The sequence below is a fragment of the Sphaeramia orbicularis genome, chromosome 8 (genome assembly GCF_902148855.1).
Source record: "Sphaeramia orbicularis chromosome 8, fSphaOr1.1, whole genome shotgun sequence".
Classification (NCBI taxonomy): Eukaryota; Metazoa; Chordata; class Actinopteri; order Kurtiformes; family Apogonidae; genus Sphaeramia; species Sphaeramia orbicularis.
Genome location: NC_043964.1, coordinates 518,820 through 543,819, shown reverse-complemented (window position 1 = coordinate 543,819; position 25,000 = coordinate 518,820). Strand labels below are relative to the sequence as shown.

Below are 25,000 nucleotides of genomic sequence, written 5' to 3'. Positions count from 1 at the left end.
GACCCAGCAGAATCCTTCAGGAGCAAACACTTGTGATTGGTGACAGTGGAAGGAACAACTACCTTTAACAGCAGAAACCTGGAGCAGACCCAGACTCCTGAAGGATGGACGTCTGCCTGGACCAGTGGGGTTAAAGAGAGAGAGAGAGAGTAAAGGAGGAGAAAAGAGAGAGCGATAGAGATAGAGAGACTGGGGGGGGGGGGGGGCACATGGAGTACAGTTATGATGAATACACAGAGTGTAATCAGTCTGTGGTGGTCCTGGGTCAGGTGGGAGACTAAAAAGCCTTTTTGAACAGGAGGGTTTGGAGGTGTTTCTTAAAGCTCTGTACAGAGTCCATGGACTGTGTGTGTGTGTGTGTGTGTGTGTGGTGGGGGGGGGGGGGGGGGTGATGTGCATCAAATAGCAGCAACAGCATTGATTTTTATGGCATTATTAGTATTATTATTATTATTATTTTTTTTTATGTGAGATTAAAAAATGTGGTTTCTGTGTAAATCAATGAGTCATTTTTTTTGTCATGAGGGTGAACTGAACAAAAGCCCCAGTGTGAGTCTGTGGTTTCTGTATTTGCGCTCGTGTCCCTCTGCTGGACACTCAGCTGTACTGCATCCTTCAAACATTCAAACATTTTTAATTGTCAGTTGCCTAGTTGCACAGGACATACAGAAACTTCAGATACTATTTATCTCTCACCTTGTTAAATACCATGAATTAAAAAAAGAGGTAGAAATAGAATAAGAACAAATATAGTCTAAAGAAAAAATTATAATAGAACATAACGTGTACATGTCAGTCTGTTTACAGTAGCAGCATTCTCAGTTATTTAACACTTTTTTTTTTCTGTTTCTTCTCTTTTCAAGCCTTACAAAGGATGAGTCAAAAAGGCCAAAGTACAAAGAGCTGCTGGTGAGTCAGTCCAACACATGCACGAGCATTTTCTTCATTATTTATTACCTGTGGTTGTTTATCTGCAGCTTTTAGGAACTCTGCTGTTTCCTTTGAATATTTGTATTTATACTGTGTAATTGGAGAAAATCTTTATACATGTTGATATTGTGTGTTTCCACTTCAGATTTTTTCATTTACTTATTGGTTTATTTTGACAGAGGCAACACACTAGAGTTAGAAATAAGAAATTAATGCAGAAACAAAGATGACAGTATCCATGTTTAGTGCAGTTCATGAACAGAATTGGCTTAAATGCGCCTTTCTCTACCTGTTCTCCAGAGGGACCCGTTCATCCAGATGTACGAGGAACGCTCCGTCGACGTAGCCGGTTACGTTTGCAGGATCCTGGACCAGATGCCCCCGTCTCCCAGCTCACCCATGTATATGGACTGATGAGGAAGTTCAAGCCAAAAAAAAACAGAAAACAAAAAAAGCCCACACCACAACCTGTCTGCTACAGCAACAAGAACAAAAGACGACAAAGAAGCAGTCCTCCTGTAAATTAGCTTGGTCCCCTTCTTCTTGCAGTGTTAAAGAGAATTTTAAAGCCTAAAAAAACCACCAGGAAAGGCGGTGTTCGTTTCAGTCATGTCTGTAAAATATATTCAAGTTAACGCACTTCTGTTTCTCTAGTTCACAAACGCACACAGCGAGTATAAAAGCAGCTGAAACAGTCGATCGTAGTCTTGACTCATGTCGAGGTGCATCTCAGTGATTAAACAGGAAAAAAAAACCACACACACACAAGCGATAACCTGGAACCTGTATTTATATGGATCTGAAACCATGTGACTGGGAGCTTCTTCCACATACTGGAATCATGCTGTTTGTGAATCGTCCACCTCTTCTTCCATGTACGTGAATGAAAGCGTTGTGTTTGCTATCTTAATGGAACTTTGCTTCTGTGGGTATTTAGCAGGTTTAAGGTTGAAACCATGTGGAGCCCCCGCAGAGAGGCCGTCCTCCTGTGTGTGGACTGTACGCTGATATAAGAATAAAGACGGAGACAAACCAAGGAACGGCCGTCTGAGTTTTGTGGATGGGGAACTTTATGGAGCTCCAGTTCACAATTCATAAATAAAAGCAGTTCTGTCAGCAAAAACTGTCACATCCATGAGCATTCAATTACTGTTGGAGGCAACTGAGCTCATTTCTCCACATTAGAGGTCTCACACATGTGGTCTGGGGCCTAAATGTGGCCCCCCAAAGGATGACTTTCTACAAGAGGGGTGTCAGTCATTTTCATTCAGGGGCCAAGCACAGCCCAGTTTGATCTCAAGTGGGTCCGACCAGTACATTAACAGCATAATATCCATCCATCCATTTTTTTCTGCTGCTTCCTTTTTTCTGCGGGTCACGGGGGTAACAGTCTAAGCAGGGACGCCCAGACTTCCCTCTCCTCAGACTCCTCCCTCTCCTCCTCCAGCTCTTCCAGTTGGACCCTGAGGTGTTCCCAGTCCAGCCCACAGACATAGTCTCTCCAGCGTGTCCTAGGTCTTCCCCCAGGCCTCCTCCTGGTGGGACATGCCCAGAACACCTCCCCAGGGAGGAGTCCAGGAGGATCTGAACCACATGTCTGATCCACCTCAGCTGGTTCCTCTGGATGTGGAGGAGCAGCGGCTCTACTCTGAGCTCCTCCCCCTATCCCTAAGGGTGGACCCACCCACCCTACAGAGGAAACTCATTTGGACCGCTTGTATCCTGGATCTGGTCCTTTGGGTCCTGGATCTGGTCCTTTGGGTCCTGACCCAAAGCTCAGGACCACAGGTGAGGGTCTGAACGTAGACTGAGGGTAAATCCAGAGCTTCTCCTTTGGGCTCAGCTCCTTCTGAACCACAACAGACCCATACAAGCACTGCAGACGTTGCACCCACCCACCTGTCAGTCTGAACCTCCACCCACCCACCTGTCAATCTGAACCTCCACCCACCTGCCAATCTGAACCTCCACCCACCCACCTGTCAGTCTGAACCTCCACCCACCCACCTGTCAATCTGAACCTCCACCCACCTGTCAATCTGAACCTCCATCCTTCCCTCACTGTGAACCAGACCCAGATACTGGACCTCCTCCACTGGGGGCAAAGACTCTCCACAGACCCACAGAGGGCAGACCACCTTTATCTGGTCCAGAACCATGGGCTCAGATTTGGAGGTGCTGATCCTCATCCCGGTCCAAACCGCCCCAGGTCACGCTGAAGGTCCAGGTTCCATGAGGCCAACAGGACAACGTCATCTGCAAAAAGCAGAGATGAAATCCTGTGGTCCCCAAACCGGACCCCCTCCGGCCCAAACTGGACCCCCTCCGGCCCAAACCGGACCCCCTCTGGCCCAAACCGGACCCCCTCCGGCCCAACCCTCCGGCCCAAACCGGACCCCCTCCGGCCCAAACCGGACCCCCTCTGGCCCCTGGCTGCACATAGAAATTCTGTCCATAAAACTGATGAACAGAACCGGTGCCACAGGGCAGCCCTGCAGGAGTCCACATGGACCTGGAACAGGTCTGACTGACTGATGGTCATGTGAACCAGGCTCCTGCTTCGGTCATACAAGGACCGGACTGCCCTTAGCAAAGGGCCCCGGACCCCATACTCCCAGAGCACCCCCCACAGGATACCATGCATAATAACCAATAAATAAAAAATATAAAGGTTTCTCTATGTTTTAGTGCGAAAAAGTAAAAGTGCAGTTTCAGCAGTATTCTGCCTCAGTTTATCATTTACATGTGCATCACAGTGGATGCACAAATACACAACATTTAGTAATGAGCAGAATATTGTAAACATTGCACTTATTTTTCTTAAGAAATTTCATGTTTATGGTTATTTGGATTATTCATGTTTTTGTGAAAGGTTTGTAAAAGTAAACATTTTCCGTGTAATGTTAGTTTTTAGCTTAGCGGCCCACAGGCTGGAGCTAATGTCATCATGCAGCGTCTGTTACAAAACTTTCAATCGTCTTCTCCGAAACTACAATTCTGATTGACTTCAAACTTGGTCTACAGCTTCTGTATGATGATGTCAACAAAAGTTAGTGAAATTATTTGGATCCGGATCTGATTCTGGATTTGGTCCCACTTTGAAAAATTTCCCCATTATAAAATATAGGAAGTGGATGGATGCAATAGTATCCTCTGGTCTGTCTGTCCATCACCAAACCCTCTGGACCACACAGCCCCCCCCCCCCCCAAATACCAGGATAGATGACCCGTCTTCAAATCCCATATTTTCATTCCCCTCTGCTGCATACAGATCCTTCAGGTCCTTCCATTGTTCTTTGATGCTCACATACTTTCACATATATTTTCACATATATATTTCCAACACAGTTCACTCCAGTTTGTGACCACAGTGGACCTATGGTCAGTCAAACACACCATTATTGTATGCACATTGTTTCCAGAATAATATGTGTGAAACACTTGTTTCAACAAAGCCAGCTCTATCCAAGAATAAACCCTGACCGTCCATGCTGTCAGCTTGGACTGTTTCTGTCAGAATAAATACACACAACTGGGTGAGAATGAATGGATCTGGATCCATTTAACACAGCTTTGAATGTGGACGCTAAGCTACAGGGACACTGGTCCGATTTTTTTCACACTAAAATAAAGACAATAATTCAGAGTTGTCATTATTTAGAGGTCACTATGTTATTATTTTATTGGTCCGGCCCTCTTCAGATCATATCGGTCTGTCTGCAGAACCTGAACTAAAAGGATTTGGACACCCATGACGGTTCATATCTTCAGTGTAATTTTTCGCAAATTTATCCCATGACCCAAACTGGACCCTTTTGTGGGCCGGTTTTGGCCCGCAGGCCGCATGTTTGACACCCCTGCTCTACAATGTCATCATGAACCGGTCCAGAGAAAACCCATCAGACGTCATGAGAATGTTGAATGTGTTTTAGTGTTTGATGCTTTGAGTTTCCAGGAGGATCCACCAGCGTCACAATAAAAATAAAGAGACTTTAAAGTCCTCGTGTAAAATGCAGCACCAAAGTTTTTTAATAAGCGAAACATCAGAAAATATCCAGTATCTGAGCTGTAGTAAACTGTGCCGTCGGTCCCAGTTTGTGTCAGTGATGCGGTGGAGCTCAGACAGCGGTCTGTTCTGGACGCTGAACGTACGAAAAGACAAAACATGATGAAAATGACACATGTAGACTTATCTGCACCTGTGCAGTCAGCTTTTGTGACCATCAGTGATTCAGTTCATTTCATTTATTTTTTAATTTTGTGAAGTTGTTTTGTGTTTACTGACGCACGGATTTCCTTATAGAACATGTTTGTTCGTTGTCATGGTGATAGTGACGGTCTGTCATTTGTGTGGACTCACCTTAGCGGCGTCTCCATGGAGATGAATGGTCATGTTCCGTCCCATGACCTGATGAAGCGGGTGTTTCCAGGACGTCCATGCCTCGTCTTTGGTCTCGGACTGTTTGAGCTGCGGTTCGTTTCCAGGACGTGGACGTTCCTGAGGGTGGATAGGACGCACGCTGAGGCTCCATCACAACAAAAACAGTCGATCTGGAGCGTCGGACGCATTTGAGTTCAGGGACCACAGACAACCAATGGAACCTGAAGTGGGCCGGACCAGTGAAAATATAGAATAATAACCTAAAAATAATCACATTTATGAGTGTGAATAAAGTATGATTACTTTGTGAAAATGTGACTGACCTGAACGACCATGAACAACTGGAAATGTCTCCAGAAAAATAAGTGTAATTTCAACAGTGTACCGTCTCTGCTTATTCTGGATCTACAAATACATCAGATATTTAGGAACAGGCAGAATATTTTTAAAATCACACTTATTTTTCTTAAGACATTTCAGGATGTTCATATTTGTGCAGATTATTCAGTTTACTGTAAAAGGGTAGTTTGTAAATATAAACCCTTTCATGATTCTTTTTTTTTTAACATTAAACCAAAAGGAAAATTTGGACTTGTCATCATTTGTTGGTTATTATTCTGTTATTTTACTTCAGATCACACTGGTCTGCATGTGGCCCCTGAACTGAAAACACTTCGACACCCTTGACATTTAATATCTTTCGTGTAATTTTTGCAAATCCATCCCACTTGCCCCTTTGGGGTGGGCCGGTTTTGGCCCACGGGCCCTACATTTGACCCCCCTGCAGCAGATGGTCTTCAGACAGACCAGTCTGTCTCCTACAGGTCAAACACCTGCTTTTACAGCTGAATAAAACCGTTTATTGGCTGCTCTGGTGACGACACTCGTATTTTTTGGTGATGCAACGAAAATGTGAGAAGTTCCCAGTTGACGACACAGTCCTTTAAGTAAAACATCAGAAGACGCATTCCTCTGAAAATGAATTCAGGCTTCCAGACTGTGGTTATAACAGTCATACAACTGTAAACAGGGTTCTCCAACTCCTGTTCTTTCAGGTTCCACCTTCAGTCTGATCTGATCTGCAGTGGACCAAACCAGTCAAATAAGAACTGAAGAACCCAGAAAGAATGACAACTGCACATTTATGTCTGTGTTTGAATGAAAAAAATAAACTAAAAATACCAAAAAATACTTCCTTTTATAAACTATCCAAACCAAAAACGTGAAGAACCTGAAAAAACGGACATTTCTTCAGTAAAATCAGTGTAATTTTCTCAGTCTTCTTCCTCCACTTCTCATTAGTCCATGTGCATTCTGGATCAGATCTCCAAAGACTCTAAACACTGAGGAACAGGAAGAAAAGAGTTCAAACTGGACTGAATTTAATACAGACATTTCAGGTTGGACACATTTGTACAGGTTAGTCACAGTTTATTGGTACAGGAGAGTTTGGAAATGGAAAGAGTTTCACAATTTAATGGGATTTTTTGCACTAAAACAAAGACAAACATTTGCAGTTGTCATTATTTACAGACATAATGTCATATTATTGTTCCATCAAACCCAGTAGTAAATCTGCAGTGGTTCTTCTGTGTGGGTTCTTCTGCTGTTCTTATTGGACTGTAGATCAGATTGGTCTGGATGTGGAACCCACACTAACATGAGTTCCACAGCCTGGACTGTGGAGTTTAGACACTGTGTACATTCATCCCAGGGGTGGGACTGGAACCTTTGGGGGGTGTATGTTGTAAATATAAGGTGCTTTTCCTCAAACCTGGACGCTGACGTTACTGCTCATGGTGTTCTGTGTTCTTGTGGTTTCCTTCTGGTTGTTTAATCGCTGATTGGTGACGGTCGATGGGCGACCCCCCCCACGGGTCCAGGGGACGGAGACGAAGCTCATGTAGGTGTTCCATCTGAGAAAGAAGAGGACGACACCGAGGGGAGAAGCTCAGTTAAACCGAACACACACACAGATATGTCATCCTTCAGTTGGTCTGAAACACTCCACATCTGCCCAGACTGGAGACGTGGTTTTTACTGGGGGGGGGGGGGTTAACATGAAAAAGAACTAAAACGGAAAATGTAGAGAGAACAAAACATTTGTCTCTGAGATGTAATGGAGTAGAAGTCTGCAGAAAACAGACATATTCAAATGAAGTAATAATAATACAATTTATTTATAGGCGCCTTTCAGGACACTCAAGGTCACCGTACAAAGTTGTTAAAAATAAATAAAACAATTAAAATTACACCTATACATATATAAAACACATAGGTACATAAAATGGCAGTAGATAAAAGTGAACTTATGGAATAGAGTCGGCCTGTCTGAATAAAGAAGTCTTAAACTGGGATTTGAAGGTGGTAGTAGAGTCAGAGTTTTTTATGTGTTCTGGGAGGGCATTCCAGAGGGGGGGGGCTGAGCGGCTGAAAGCTCTGGACCCCATGGTGGTCAAGTGGACAGGTGGGAGGGTGAGCTGGACAGATGAAGATGACCTGAGACTGCAGGTGGGAATGTTTATGTGGAGGAGGTTCCTGAGGTACTGAGGGTCCAGGTGGTTTATGGCCTTGAAGGTGAGAAGTAGAATTTTATACATGATGTGAAATTGAACAGGAAGCCAGAGGAGCTGTTGCAGGACAGGTGTTCTGTGACTCATGGATGGGGTTCTGCTGATGATACGGGCAGCAGAGTTTTGAACCAGCTGCAGTTCATGAACAGATTTGTCCGGTAAACCAAATAAAAGGGAGTTGCAGTAATCTAGGCAGGATGTGACCAGGCTATGGAGCAGAACTGCAGTATTGTTAGGGGAGAGGGATGGACGGAGACGGGAGATATTGTGCAGGTGGAAATAAGCTAAACAGGTGGTGTTATTAATATGAGACTGGAATGAGAGGGTGTTACCAAGGATGACACCCAGACTCTGAACCTGGGGGGAGGGAGAAACTGGGGAATTGTCAATCTGAATGGAAAAGCTGTTTATTTTAGATAGGGTGGGTTTAGTGCCAATGAGAAGAATGTCTGTTTTGTTACTGTTAAGTTTGAGGAAGTTGATGGAGAACCAGGCTCTGATTTCCTGTAGACAGTCAGAGAGGTGAGTGGGTGGAAGGGTGGAACTGGGTTTGGTGGACAGGTAGAGCTGGGTGTCATCCGCATAACAATGGAAATTAATATTGTACTTATGAAATATTTGACCAAGAGGAATGAGATAGATGATAAAGAAAAGGGGCCCAAGAACAGAGCCTTGGGGAACACCAGAGGAGAGGGGGGATGGGTGGGATGTAAAGGTTTTTAATTGAACGAACTGAGTGCGACCAGAGAGGTATGAGATGAACCAGTCTAGAGGTGTGTCTGAGATGCCAAAGGAGGCCAGTCTGTGGATGAGAATGGAGTGGGAGATGGTGTCAAAAGCTGCTGTTAAATCAAGAAGAATGAGTCCAGAGTCAGCAGCTGTAAGGAGGTCATGTGTGATCTTTAACAGAGCTGTTTCTGTGCTGTGTAGTGGACCAAAACCGGATGGAAATTGTAGAAACATCTCTGTCAGTAACGGTTTTAAGGAAATATACATCAGAATTTCTGTAAATCATGACGTTTAGACCCGTTAGGAGAATGATATTTCAGACATATGGAACATCCTGACTGACAGGATGTGTTTGCAGGCAGAGGCACCAGTTCACACATCCACTTCTACAGCAGAAGTACAAACAGATGAAGAAGGGCGAAAACACACATGTTCCATTCACTGAAGATCTGCAGAAACCCTGGAAGATCAAGTGTTTGTCTTCCATCAAAACCACTTAAACCACAGAGACAGAGTGTTGGAGCCGCAGCAGTCTGTGAAGCACTGACCACAGGACTGACCACAGGACCGACCACAGGACTGACCACAGGACCGACCACAGGACCGACCACAGGACCGACCACAGGACCGAACACAGGACCGACAACAGGACCGACAACAGGACCGACCACAGGACCGACAACAGGACTGACCACAGCACTGACCACAAGGACCGAACACAGGACGCGAAACATGGACCGACAAACAGGAACCGACTCAACAGGACCCGACCACAGGACCGACAACAGGACCGACAACAGGACCGACCACAGGACCGACAACAGAACCGACAACAGGACCGACAACAGGACCGACCACAGGACCTGACAACAGAACGCGACAACAGGACCGACAACATGAACCGTAGCCACAGTCACTGGACCACAGGAACCGACAACAGGACCCGCCACAGTACCGGCACCACAGGACCGACAACAGAAGCCGACAACAAGGACCGACACACAGACCGACCACAAGGACCGACAACAGAACCGACAACAGGACCCGACAACAGGACCGACCACAGGGAACCGCAACAGGAGACCGACAACAGGACTGAACCACAGGACCGACCACAGGACCCGACAACAGACCGACAACAGGACAGCCACAGGGACCGACACAGGACCGACCACAGGACTGACCACAGGACCGACCACAGGACCGACAACAGGACCGACAACAGGACCGACCACAGGACCGACCACAGGACCGAACACAGGACCGACCACAGGACCGACCACAGGACCGACCACAGGACCGACAACAGGACCGACCACAGCACTGACCACAGGGACCGACAACAGGACCGACAACAGGACCGACCACAGGACCGACAACAGGACCGACCACAGGACCGACCACAGGACCGACAACAGGACCGACAACAGGACCGACCACAGGACCGACCACAGGACCGAACACAGGACCGACAACAGGACCGACCACAGGACCGACCACAGGACCGACAACAGGACCGACCACAGCACTGACCACAGGACCGACAACAGGACCGACCACAGGACCGACCACAGGACCGACAACAGAACCGACAACAGGACCGACAACAGGACCGACCACAGGACCGACAACAGGACCGACCACAGGACCGACAACAGGACCGACAACAGGACCGACCACAGGACCGAACACAGGACCGACAACAGGACCGACCACAGGACCGACCACAGGACCGACCACAGGACCGACAACAGGACCGACCACAGCCCCGACCACAGGACCGACAACAGGACCGACAACAGGACCGACCACAGGACCGACAACAGGACCGACCACAGGACCGACAACAGGACCGACACAGGACCGACCACAGCACCGACCACAGGACCGAACAACAGGACCGCCACAGGCCGACAACAGACCGACAACAGCACCGACCACAGGACCGACCACAGGACCGACAACAGGACCGACAACAGGACCGACCACAGGACCGACCACAGGACCGACAACAGGACCGACCACAGGACCGACCACAGGACCGACCACAGGACCGACAACAGGACCGACAACAGGACCGACACAGGACCGACAACAGGACCGACAACAGGACCGACCACAGCACTGACCACAGGACCGACCACGGACCGACCAAGGACGACAACAGGACCGACCACAGGACCGACCACAGGACCGACAACAGGACCGACCACAGCACTGACCACAGGACCGACCACAGGACCAACCACAGGACCGACAACAGGACCGACCACAGGACCGACCACAGGACCGACAACAGGACCGACAACAGGACCGACCACAGGACTGACAACAGGACCGACCACAGGACCGACCACAGGACCGACCACAGGACCGACAACAGGACCGACAACAGGACCGACCACAGGACCGACAACAGGACTGACCACAGCACTGACCACAGGACCGAACACAGGACCGACAACAGGACCGACAACAGGACCGACCACAGGACCGACCACAGGACCGACAACAGAACCGACAACAGGACCGACCACAGGACCGACAACAGAACCGACAACAGGACCGACAACAGGACCGACCACAGGACCGACAACAGAACCGACAACAGGACCGACAACAGGACCGACCACAGCACTGACCACAGGACCGACAACAGGACCGACCACAGGACCGACCACAGGACCGACAACAGAACCGACAACAGGACCGACAACAGGACCGACCACAGGACCGACAACAGAACCGACACAGGACCGACAACAGGACCGACCACAGGACCGACAACAGGACCGACCACAGGACTGACCACAGGACCGACCACAGGACCGACAACAGGACCGACAACAGGACCGACCACAGGACCGACCACAGGACCGAACACAGGACCGACCACAGGACCGACCACAGGACCGACAACAGGACCGACCACAGCACTGACCACAGGACCGACAACAGGACCGACAACAGGACCGACAACAGGACCGACCACAGGACCGACCACAGGACCGACAACAGGACCGACAACAGGACCGACCACAGGACCAACCACAGGACCGAACACAGGACCGACAACAGGACCGACCACAGGACCGACCACAGGACCGACAACAGGACCGACCACAGCACTGACCACAGGACCGACAACAGGACCGACCACAGGACCGACCACAGGACCGACAACAGAACCGACAACAGGACCGACAACAGGACCGACCACAGGACCGACAACAGGACCGACCACAGGACCGACAACAGGACCGACAACAGGACCGACCACAGGACCGAACACAGGACCGACAACAGGACCGACCACAGGACCGACCACAGGACCGACCACAGGACCGACAACAGGACCGACCACAGCCCCGACCACAGGACCGACAACAGGACCGACAACAGGACCGACCACAGGACCGACAACAGGACCGACCACAGGACCGACAACAGGACCGACAACAGGACCGACCACAGCACCGACCACAGGACCGACCACAGGGCCGACAACAGGACCGACAACAGGACCGACCACAGGACCGACCACAGGACCGACAACAGGACCGACAACAGGACCGACCACAGGACCGACCACAGGACCGACAACAGGACCGACCACAGGACCGACCACAGGACCGACCACAGGACCGACAACAGGACCGACAACAGGACCGACCACAGGACCGACAACAGGACCGACAACAGGACCGACCACAGCACTGACCACAGGACCGACCACAGGACCGACCACAGGACCGACAACAGGACCGACCACAGGACCGACCACAGGACCGACAACAGGACCGACCACAGCACTGACCACAGGACCGACCACAGGACCAACCACAGGACCGACAACAGGACCGACCACAGGACCGACCACAGGACCGACAACAGGACCGACAACAGGACCGACCACAGGACTGACAACAGGACCGACCACAGGACCGACCACAGGACCGACCACAGGACCGACAACAGGACCGACAACAGGACCGACCACAGGACCGACCACAGGACCGACAACAGGACCGACCACAGCACTGACCACAGGACCGACCACAGGACCGACAACAGGACCGACAACAGGACCGACCACAGGACCGACAACAGCAATGACCACAGGACCGACCACAGGACCGACCACAGGACCGACAACAGGACCGACCACAGGACCGACCACAGGACCGACAACAGGACCGACAACAGGACCGACCACAGCACTGACCACAGGACCGACCACAGCACTGACCACAGGACCGAACACAGGGCCGACAACAGGACCGACCACAGGACCGACCACAGGACCGAACACAGGGCCGACAACAGGACTGACCACAGGACCGACAACAGGACCGACCACAGCACTGACCACAGGACCGACAACAGGACCGACCACAGGACCGACCACAGGACTGACCACAGGACCGACCACAGCACTGACCACAGGACCGACAACAGGACCGACCACAGGACCGACAACAGGACCGACAACAGGACCGACCACAGCACTGACCACAGGACCGACAACAGGACCGACAACAGGACCGACCACAGGACCGACCAAAGGACCGACCACAGCACTGACCACAGGACCGACAACAGGACCGACCACAGGACCGACCACAGCACTGACCACAGGACCGACCACAGGACCGACAACAGCACTGACCACAGGACCGACAACAGGACCGACAACAGCACTGACCACAGGACCCACAACAGGACCGACCACAGGACCGACAACAGGACCGACCAAAGGACCGACCACAGGACCGACCACAGGACCGACAACAGGACCGACCACAGGACCGACAACAGCACTGACCACAGGACCGACAACAGGACCGACAACAGGACCGACCACAGGACCGACAACAGCACTGACCACAGGACCGACAACAGGACCGACAACAGCACTGACCACAGGACCGACAACAGGACCGACAACAGGACCGACCACAGGACCGACCACAGGACCGACCACAGGACCGAACACAGGACCGACAACAGGACCGACAACAGGACCGACCACAGGACCGACAACAGGACTGACCACAGCACTGACCACAGGACCGAACACAGGACCGACAAAAGGACCGACAACAGGACCGACCACAGGACCGACCACAGGACCGAACACAGGACCGACAACAGGACCGACAACAGGACCGACCACAGGACCGACAACAGGACTGACCACAGCACTGACCACAGGACCGAACACAGGACCGACAACAGGACCGACAACAGGACCGACCACAGCACTGACCACAGGACCGACCACAGGACCGACAACAGGACCGACCACAGGACCGACAACAGGACCGACCACAGCACTGACCACAGGACCTACAACAGGACCGACCACAGGACCGACCACAGGACCGACAACAGGACCGACCACAGGACCGACAACAGGACCGACAACAGGACCGACAACAGGACCGACCACAGGACCAACAACAGGACCGACAACAGGACCGACCACAGGACCAACAACAGGACCGACCACAGGACCGACCACAGCACTGACCACAGGACCTACAACAGGACCGACCACAGGACCGACAACAGGACCGACCACAGCACTGACCACAGGACCTACAACAGGACCGACCACAGGACCGACCACAGGACCGACAACAGGACCGACCACAGGACCGACAACAGGACCGACAACAGGACCGACAACAGGACCGACCACAGGACCAACAACAGGACCGACCACAGGACCGACAACAGGACCGACCACAGCACTGACCACAGGACCTACAACAGGACCGACCACAGGACCGACCACAGGACCGACAACAGGACCGACCACAGGACCGACAACAGGACCGTCCACAGCACTGACCACAGGACCGACAACAGGACCGACCACAGGACCGACCACAGGACCGACAACAGGACCGACAACAGGACTGACCACAGGACCGACAACAGGACCGACCACAGCACTGACCACAGGACTGACAACAGGACTGACCACAGGACCGACAACAGGACCGACCACAGCACTGACCACAGGACCGACAACAGGACCGACCACAGGACCGACCACAGGACCGACAACAGGACTGACCACAGGACCGAAAACAGGACCGACCACAGCACTGACCACAGGACCGAACACAGGGCCGACAACAGGACTGACCACAGGACCGACAACAGGACCGACCACAGCACTGACCACAGGACCGACAACAGGACCGACCACAGGACCGACCACAGGACCGACAACAGGACTGACCACAGGACCGACAACAGGACCGACCACAGCACTGACCACAGGACCGACAACAGGACCGACCACAGGACCGACAACAGGACCGACCACAGCACTGACCACAGGACCGACAACAGGACCGACCACAGGACCGACCACAGGACCGACCACAGCACTGACCACAGGACCGACAACAGGACCGACCACAGGACCGACAACAGGACCGACAACAGGACCGACCACAGCACTGACCACAGGACCGACCACAGGACCGACCACAGGACCGACCACAGGACCGACCACAGCACTGACCACAGGACCGACAACAGGACCGACCACAGGACCGACAACAGGACCGACCACAGCACTGACCACAGGACCGACAACAGGACCGACCACAGGACCGACCACAGGACCGACAACAGGACCGACCACAGGACCGACAACAGGACCGACAACAGGACTGACCACAGGACCGACAACAGGACCGACCACAGCACTGACCACAGGACTGACAACAGGACCGACCACAGGACCGACAACAGGACCGACAACAGGACCGACCACAGCACAGACCACAGGACCGACAACAGGACCGACCACAGGACCGACCACAGGACCGACCACAGGACCGACAACAGGACCGACCACAGGACCGACAACAGGACCGACAACAGGACCGACCACAGCACCGACCACAGGACCGACAACAGGACCGACCACAGGACCGACCACAGGACCGACCACAGCACTGACCACAGGACCGACAACAGGACCGACCACAGGACCGACAACAGGACCGACCACAGCACTGACCACAGGACCGACAACAGGACCGACCACAGGACCGACAACAGGACCGACCACAGCACTGACCACAGGACCGACAACAGGACCAACAACAGGACCGACCACAGGACCGACCACAGGACCGACAACAGGACTGACCACAGCACTGACCACAGGACCGACCACAGGACCGACCACAGGACCGACAACAGGACCGACCACAGCACTGACCACAGGACCGACAACAGGACCGACCACAGGACCGACAACAGGACCGACCACAGGACCGACCACAGGACCGACAACAGGACCGACCACAGCACTGACCACAGGACCGACAACAGGACCGACCACAGGACCGACCACAGGACCGACAACAGGACCGACAACAGGACTGACCACAGGACCGACAACAGGACCGACCACAGCACTGACCACAGGACTGACAACAGGACTGACCACAGGACCGACAACAGGACCGACCACAGCACTGACCACAGGACCGACAACAGGACCGACCACAGGACCGACCACAGGACCGACAACAGGACTGACCACAGGACCGACAACAGGACCGACCACAGCACTGACCACAGGACCGAACACAGGGCCGACAACAGGACTGACCACAGGACCGACAACAGGACCGACCACAGCACTGACCACAGGACCGACAACAGGACCGACCACAGGACCGACCACAGGACCGACAACAGGACTGACCACAGGACCGACAACAGGACCGACCACAGGACCGACCACAGGACCGACCACAGGACTGACCACAGGACCGACAACAGGACCGACCACAGCACTGACCACAGGACCGACCACAGGACCGACCACAGGACCGACAACAGGACCGACCACAGCACTGACCACAGGACCGACAACAGGACCGACCACAGGACCGACCACAGCACTGACCACAGGACCGACAACAGGACCGACCACAGGACCGACAACAGGACCGACCACAGCACTGACCACAGGACCGACCACAGGACCGACCACAGCACTGACCACAGGACCGACAACAGGACCGACCACAGGACCGACAACAGGACCGACCACAGCACTGACCACAGGACCGACAACAGGACCGACCACAGGACCGACAACAGGACCGACCACAGCACTGACCACAGGACCGACAACAGGACCGACCACAGGACCGACAACAGGACCGACCACAGGACCGACCACAGGACCGACAACAGGACTGACCACAGCACTGACCACAGGACCGACCACAGGACCGACAACAGGACCGACCACAGCACTGACCACAGGACCGACAACAGGACCGACCACAGGACCGACAACAGGACCGACCACAGGACCGACCACAGGACCGACAACAGGACCGACCACAGCACTGACCACAGGACCGACCACAGGACCGACCACAGGACCGACAACAGGACCGACCACAGCACTGACCACAGGACCGACAACAGGACCGACCACAGGACCGACAACAGGACCGACCACAGGACCGACCACAGGACCGACAACAGGACTGACCACAGGACCGACCACAGGACCGACCACAGGACCGACCACAGGACCGAACACAGGGCCGACAACAGGACCGACCACAGGACCGACCACAGGACCGACAACAGGACCGACCACAGGACCGACAACAGGACCAACCACAGCACTGACCACAGGACCGACAACAGGACCGACCACAGGACCGACCACAGGACCGACAACAGGACCGACCACAGCACTGACCACAGGACCGACAACAGGACCGACCACAGGACCGACCAAAGGACCGACCACAGGACCGACAACAGGACCGACCACAGCACTGACCACAGGACCGACAACAGGACCGACCACAGGACCGACAACAGGACCGACCACAGCACTGACCACAGGACCGACAACAGGACCGACAACAGGACCGACCACAGGACCGACCACAGCACTGACCACAGGACCGACAACAGGACCGACCACAGGACCGACCACAGCACTGACCACAGGACCGACAACAGGACCGACAACAGGACCGACCACAGCACTGACCACAGGACCGACAACAGGACCGACCACAGGACCGACCAAAGGACCGACCACAGCACTGACCACAGGACCGACAACAGGACCGACAACGGGACCGACCACGGGACCGACCACAGCACTGACCACAGGACCGACAACAGGACCGACAACAGGACCGACCACAGGACCGACAACAGGACCGACAACAGGACCGACCACAGGACCGACCACAGCACTGACCACAGGACCGACAACAGGACCGACCACAGGACCGACCACAGGACCGACAACAGGACCGACAACAGGACCGACCAAAGGACCGACCACAGGACCGACAACAGGACCGACCACAGGACCGACAACAGCACTGACCACAGGACCGACAACAGGACCGACCACAGGACCGACCACAGGACCGACCACAGGACCGACAACAGCACTGACCACAGGACCGACAACAGGACCGACAACAGCACTGACCACAGGACCCACAACAGGACCGACCACATGACCGACAACAGGACCGACCAAAGGACCGACCACAGGACCGACAACAGGACCGACCACAGGACCGACAACAGCACTGACCACAGGACCGACAACAGGACCGACAACAGGACCGACCACAGGACCGACAACAGCACTGACCACAGGACCGACAACAGGACCGACAACAGCACTGACCACAGGACCGACAACAGGACCGACAACAGGACCGACCACAGGACCGACAACAGCAATGACCACAGGACCGACAACAGGACCGACCACAGGACCGACAACAGCACTGACCACAGGACCGACAACAGGACCGACAACAGCACTGACCACAGGACCGACAACAGGACCGACAACAGGACCGACCACAGGACCGACAACAGCAATGACCACAGGACCGACAACAGGACCGACCACAGGACCGACAACAGCACTGACCACAGGACCGACCACAGGACCGACAACAGCACTGACCACAGGACCGACAACAGCACTGACCACAGGACCGACCACAGGACCGACAACAGGACCGACCACAGGACCGACCACAGGACCGACAACAGCACTGACCACAGGACCGACAACAGGACCGACCACAGGACCGACAACAGCACTGACCACAGGACCGACAACAGCACTGACCACAGGACCGACAACAGGACCAACCACAGGACCGACAACAGCACTGACCACAGGACCGACAACAGGACCAACCACAGGACCGACAACAGGACCGACCACAGGACCGACAACAGCACTGACCACAGGACCGACCACAGGACCGACAACAGCACTGACCACAGGACCGACAACAGCACTGACCACAGGACCGACAACAGCACTGACCACAGGACCGACAACAGCACTGACCACAGGACCGACCACAGGACCGACAACAGGACCGACCACAGGACTGACCACAGGACTGACCACAGACAGACAGTCAATCATCTGAACTTTCCTCGTTGTTCAATAACTAAACTCGAATCCATTCAAATTATCACTCAGTTCTACAGTGAAATGAATCTGTAGTGCAGCTCTGTCAAACTCATTCTGGTTCAGTTCCATATTCAGCCCAGTTTGATCTGCAGCGGGCCAGACCAGTAAAACAATGACTGAATAACCGATAAATAATAGCAAATCCAAGTTTTTAATTTTGTTTTAGAACAAAAAAAACCAATTAAGTTATGAAAATATTTACATTTTACAAAAAAGATGTGAATAACCTGAAAAAACTGAAGTTTCATTTGAAAAATTAGTGCAATTTGAACACTCTTCTGCCTGGACTTCTTATTTCTACATGTGCATTTCCACACAGTGTTCCATAAACATTTGGGAACAGACAGAATATTGTTAAATGTTGGAGTTTGAACTAAAATGTGAACAGTTTCTCCAATATTCCATCTGTTATTCTGAACACAACTGCAGATCCCAGTGGATCCATAAATGCACCAAACATTTAGGAACAGGCAGAATATTGTTCAAACTGCACAGTTCAGGTTGTTCATCTGTGGTTTTATGTATGTATTTATTTGCATTTTATTGTGAAAGAATAGTTTTGTAAATGTAAATATTTTCACAGTGTAATCTTTTTTTTTTCACTTAAATTTTTTCCACATAATTTTTCACAGTAAATGTGTGTTTGTCATTCTTTCTGGTTTATTGTGTTGTTCTTTTGACTGTAGATCACATTGGTCTGTATGTGGAACCTGAACCAAAAGGATTTGTTCAACCTGGACTGTTCAGGTTCAGTTATGCACTTTCACCCTGCAGGGCCGGGATGGAACCTTTGGCGGGGGGCAGATTTGAGCCCCCCAGGCCGCATGTTTGACACCTGTGGGTTAAACCACAGTGAAATAGTGTTGGAGCCACCGCAGTTTATGACACACTGACCACAGGACTGACCACAGGACTGACCACAGACAGACAGTCAATCATCTGAACTTTCCCGTTGTTCAGTAACTAAACTCGAATCCATTCAAATTATTGCCCAGTTCTACAGTTCTATAGTTATAGTTCTATAGTTCTATAGTTATAGTTATAGTTCTATAGTTCTATAGTTATAGTTCTACAGTTCTATAGTTCTACAGTTCTACAGTTCTATAGTTCTATAGTTCTAGTTCTGTAGTTCTACAGTTAAACGTATCTGCAGTGGAACCAGTGGTTGGACTGAGGAGGGGTTCAGGTGAACTGAGGACACAGTGGGTGGGGTGGGGTGGGGGTGTGGTCTCACCTGGTGGTTTGCGGCCGCAGACAGTGCCGTGCGTAGGCTCTGAAGGGTCCGATGGACTCACGTACGGGAAAAGGAGGGGAGCAGGGCAGGGTGGACGGTTTACTGGACGATTCCACAGGAAGAGAAAAACACACAGCAGGTTTTCAAAGAGAAGCTGAAGGTATTTGTGAAAACATGTGGTTTGTATGAACGGCCCATGAGTAAATGAAGTGAAGGAAGGGAAGAAAATGAGGTTACACCAGCAGGAGTGTCATCAGCTTCAGGCTAAAAAAAAACTACAAGTTCCAGAGAGACCTGAGTCACAGCTGATGCAGAAGGTTTTTGTATGAATAATACAAGCACTGGTTCCAACATAACCTGCTGCACACTGCTAACCCTTTCATGCACACTGGTCACTCCAGTGGTCACTCCAGTGGTCAGTTCTTCTCCAGCTGTTCTCTTGTATATTCATGGGTTTGGTTGTTTCAGTTCCAGATCAGCCGACACAGTGGACACTAATGCTCCATCCCATAATAATCCACTGACATTCAGAGCAGTAGTGGAACTGAACTGTTCTAGATAAACCTGATCTGCACTGACATGTCTGAGTGGAACTCAATTGCTAATTGTTATTAGACTGTAATTTACATGGTTTTTAATTTTTTTTTCTTTTTTCATATTATCTCCATGAAGTGAGTAAGAACTAGTATTAGAGTGGGTTAAAATGTGAGAAAACATCAGATTAGCAGCATTAAAACTGTTTTTATTTCATAGTTTCACACCTTATATCAGTAAATCCATGTTTCTTTGTTTCAAAAATTAAACATGCTGTCCAGCTGACTGGACATTTTTGAAACTGTGAAAAATAGGTTCATAAAAAATGTCAATCACATTGTTTTGTTTTGTTTTTTTCCATGCCTAAAGAGGACTTAAAATCTTGATTAAGGTTCTCATAATTCATGCATGAAAGGGTTAATCCCCCTGGGCCAAATCTAGTGTCAGACTGCTTTACCATACCATACCATACCAACTTTATTTATAAAGCACTTTAAGAACTTTACAGCTGGCCAAAGTGCCGTACACCAAACATAAAACAAGGATTTAAATATGTAAATAAAACTAGTGAACACACAGGGTGTTAAGTGGGCTAAGAACAACACAAAACAAACATCATAAAAAACAAAGACAAGTTAAAATCTGTTAAAAACAGCATTAAAAAACAAAACAAAAAACAAAAACAGACATGTCACTCACTGATTAAAAGCTAATGAGAAAAAGTGTGTTTTTAAATGTGATTTAAAGACAGGTACAGACTGAGCCTGTCTAACATCTAAGGGCAACTGGTTCCACAACTTTGGGGCGGCAACAGAAAAGGCACGGTCCCCACGAAGCTTCTTTTAGTTTTTGGAACCACAAGCTGCAGCTGATCTGCTGACCTGAGAGCACGAGAGGGGGCGTAGGGGTGGATCAGGTCGGACAGGTAGGAGGGGGCAAGGCCATTCAAACATTTAAAAACAAACAGAAGAATAGGTTTAGGTTTAGGTTCCTGCCCTGTAGGTGACCTGTTTTCAGTGTTCTTCTGCTCCATGCCCACATGCCTCCACAGTACACATCTGGTGCACATGCACTACCAGTCAAAGGTCTGGACATCAGATGGACCACAGATGGACCACAGATGGACCACAGATGACCAACCAGAGCTCAGCGTCACTGGGAACTACTACAAGACTTCTGGAAAACATGTCAGGTGACTTCCTCATGAAGCTCATCCAGAGGATGCCAAGAATGTGCAGAGCAGAAATAAAAGCAAATGTGGTTATTTTTGAAGACTCTAAAGCACAGGTATCAAACATGCGGCCCGGGGGCCAAATCCGGCCCCCAAAGGGTCCAGTCCGGCCCTGGGGATGAATTTGTGAAATGCAAAAATGACCCTGAAGATCTGAATCCTTTTAGTTCCGGTTCCACATACAGACCAGTTTAATCTGCAGTGGGTCGGATCAGTCAAATACTGTCAGAATAACCTGGAAATGATCACAACTCCACAGTTCTGTCCTTGTAAACGTTTTTATGTCATTTTACTGTATTTACACTAAAACAAACTAACATTTCACACAAACACAAATAACCTCAACAAATATGAACATTTTAAAATGTCTGAAGTGTAATTTTAACAATATTCTGCCTGTTATTAAGTGTTTTGTGCATTTGTTGTGATCTGTAAGTTGTAATTTACACGTTTAAATGATAAACTGAGACATAATATTGTCAAAATTGCACTTAGTTTCTTAAGAAATTTGAGTTTGTTCATGTTATTCTCATTGTCTTAAAGGATAGTTGGTAGATGTAAACATTATCATCACATAATTTTACTTTTTTTCACTCTAAAACATAGAGGAAAGTTTGTAGATGACATTATTTCTATATTAATCTGTTATTACTTTACTGGTCCGGTCCACTGCAGATCAAATTTGGCTGAATGTGGAACTGAACTAACAGGAGTTTGACAGAACTGATCTAAAATACAAACATGCTTTGAGTTATGTCACACTTTTTTAACTCCATAATTCCATTTGTTCATTCATAGTTTTGATGCTTTCAGTGTAAATCTATCATGTAAACAGTCATGAAAATAAGGAAAACCAGGTGAGTCCAAACTTTGGACTGTAGTGTATGTCAATGAGTTCTTCAGACAATGCAATTCTGTCATTGAATGAACAGACAGACGGACAGACAGACAGACAGACAGACAGACAGACAGACAACAAAATGATTAGATAGAATACCCCAGAGGTTGGCTGAGGGGTAAAAACTGTAAACCTTTGAGTGTAAATCTACAGTATGTGAAGTGCAAAAACAGGAATAGAGGTCTGTATTGTTAGAGTGTATAGAGGGTATGCACATACATCACCCCCCTCCCCGGCCCCAGAACCAGCTGATCCAAAGGGTCTAAAACTAGGGCCCAGAACCAGCTGATCCAAAGGCTCCAAAACTAGGGCCCAGAACCAGCTGATCCAAAGGCTCCAAAACTAGGGCCCAGAACCAGCTGATCCAAAGGGTCTAAAACTAGGGCCCAGAACCAGCTGATCCAAAGGGTCTAAAACTAGGGACCAGAACCAGCTGATCCAAAGGGTCTAAAACTAGGGCCCAGAACCAGCTGATCCAAAGGCTCCAAAACTAGGGCCCAGAACCAGCTGATCCAAAGGGTCTAAAACTAGGACCAGAACCAGCTGATCCAAAGGATCTAAAACTAGGGCCCAGAACCAGCTGATCCAAAGGGTCTAAAACTAGGACCAGAACCAGCTGATCCAAAGGATCTAAAACTAGGGCCCAGAACCAGCTGATCCAAAGGGTCTAAAACTAGGGCCCAGAACCAGCTGATCCAAAGGGTCTAAAACTAGGGACCAGAACCAGCTGATCCAAAGGTCATTTCCAGTGGACCGTGGACTGACCCCAGTGAATATATGCAGGATCTATTGGGACTGAGCAGATTTACTGAGTCTAGTTCAGATCCAGTCCTTTATCCAACACAGATACTACTGCTGTGGACCAGCAGGGCACCACTGCATTCTGGGAAATTAGCAGATTTACACCACCTGGTTTAAATGAACACATTATTCTGATCATATTATGGATTTATTGTTGGAATATGACGACTTTAATCTCATAAACCAATGACATTTATGTTAAATTATGAGTTTTTTTTATAACTACGACTTTATTCTCAGAACATTGTGATTCTTTTTGTATTCGACTTTATTCTCATAAAATTCCAGGTTTTATCTCCATATTTTCTGACTTTCTTCTGGTAGTGCCCAGTGTTTTTCTTTTCTTCTGTGGTCCTAATACTCTGTCGTAGCTTTATTCTCCAGTTCCTCCGTATTTGTAAAACTAGGTTGGCCTCAGTTTCAGTTCGTTTACTAATCATGTAGGAGCACAAGGTTCACAATCCCAAAATGAGACAAAAACCAGGAAAGATCTGATCATGAAACCAAGAGCTGCACTAAGAAGGACCGTTAGCCAAAACAATGGGTCATTTCAGGTCTGATTGGACCAAAATACAGCATCAGTGAATGTTAGCTGACACCAAACAGGATCCACAGATCTAGGTTTGGTTTCCTGGATTTGTGGACCCATCTCCTTCTGTTTTCTTTGTCTTTGGGTGTCTGTAAACGATAGCTCCCACTGCTTTAAGAACCTGAAAATACAATCAAACACAGCAGCTCTGCCCCAGTTTGGATTCAGTCTTGTTCTTCAGTTCAGACAGGACTGAAGCCAACGCTGTCACTCATCTGCCTCTGTCTGACACTCAGTGGGCGGAGCCGCAGTGACTTCCGCTAGCGCTGACGTCACATGCAGACCCTCTGTAGTTTATTTACTTACGTCCCAAAGGTGGGTTCGACAGTGGATCCACAGCTCAGACAGTGGAATGTATCCGAGTACATCGGGGCGAGTTGTCTGAAACAGAACGAACAGACCAACTTAGAAGAAAAACACACATGAAGTCAAAGGTCTGGGATATATACTGGTCTCATCCACTGCAGCTAAAACTTCAGAACGTTTCATAAACTAAACAAACAAAATTGTTTGCGGATGCTCTGTGTCTTTGAACCTGTTACGCCCTGAGTCATTTGTTTCCAGTC

General features: G+C 50.2%; 2 protein-coding genes across 6 annotated transcripts in view; one reads left to right on the top strand and one right to left on the bottom strand.

The window, feature by feature from the left end:
* LOC115423548 (dual specificity mitogen-activated protein kinase kinase 4-like) overlaps positions 1 to 1,684 on the top strand; it is a 32,607-nt gene extending 30,923 nt beyond the window's left edge. For all 5 annotated transcript variants that reach the window (XM_030140395.1, XM_030140394.1, XM_030140393.1 and 2 more), the window contains 2 exons: positions 864 to 909; positions 1,231 to 1,684. In XM_030140395.1, the coding sequence (XP_029996255.1) occupies positions 864 to 909; positions 1,231 to 1,344 (160 nt within the window). In that variant the 3' untranslated portion in view covers positions 1,345 to 1,684. The remainder of the gene's footprint in view (positions 1 to 863; positions 910 to 1,230) is intronic.
* Positions 1,685 to 4,778: 3,094 nt separating this feature from the next.
* LOC115424069 (TRAF3-interacting protein 1) overlaps positions 4,779 to 25,000 on the bottom strand; it is a 50,243-nt gene continuing 30,021 nt past the window's right edge. Inside the window, exons 14-18 of the mRNA XM_030141171.1 lie at positions 24,741 to 24,815; positions 20,382 to 20,483; positions 7,086 to 7,227; positions 5,291 to 5,428; positions 4,779 to 5,072 (exon numbers count right to left, since the gene is read on the bottom strand). Of these exons, the coding sequence (XP_029997031.1) occupies positions 5,049 to 5,072; positions 5,291 to 5,428; positions 7,086 to 7,227; positions 20,382 to 20,483; positions 24,741 to 24,815 (481 nt within the window). The 3' untranslated portion in view covers positions 4,779 to 5,048. The remainder of the gene's footprint in view (positions 5,073 to 5,290; positions 5,429 to 7,085; positions 7,228 to 20,381; positions 20,484 to 24,740; positions 24,816 to 25,000) is intronic.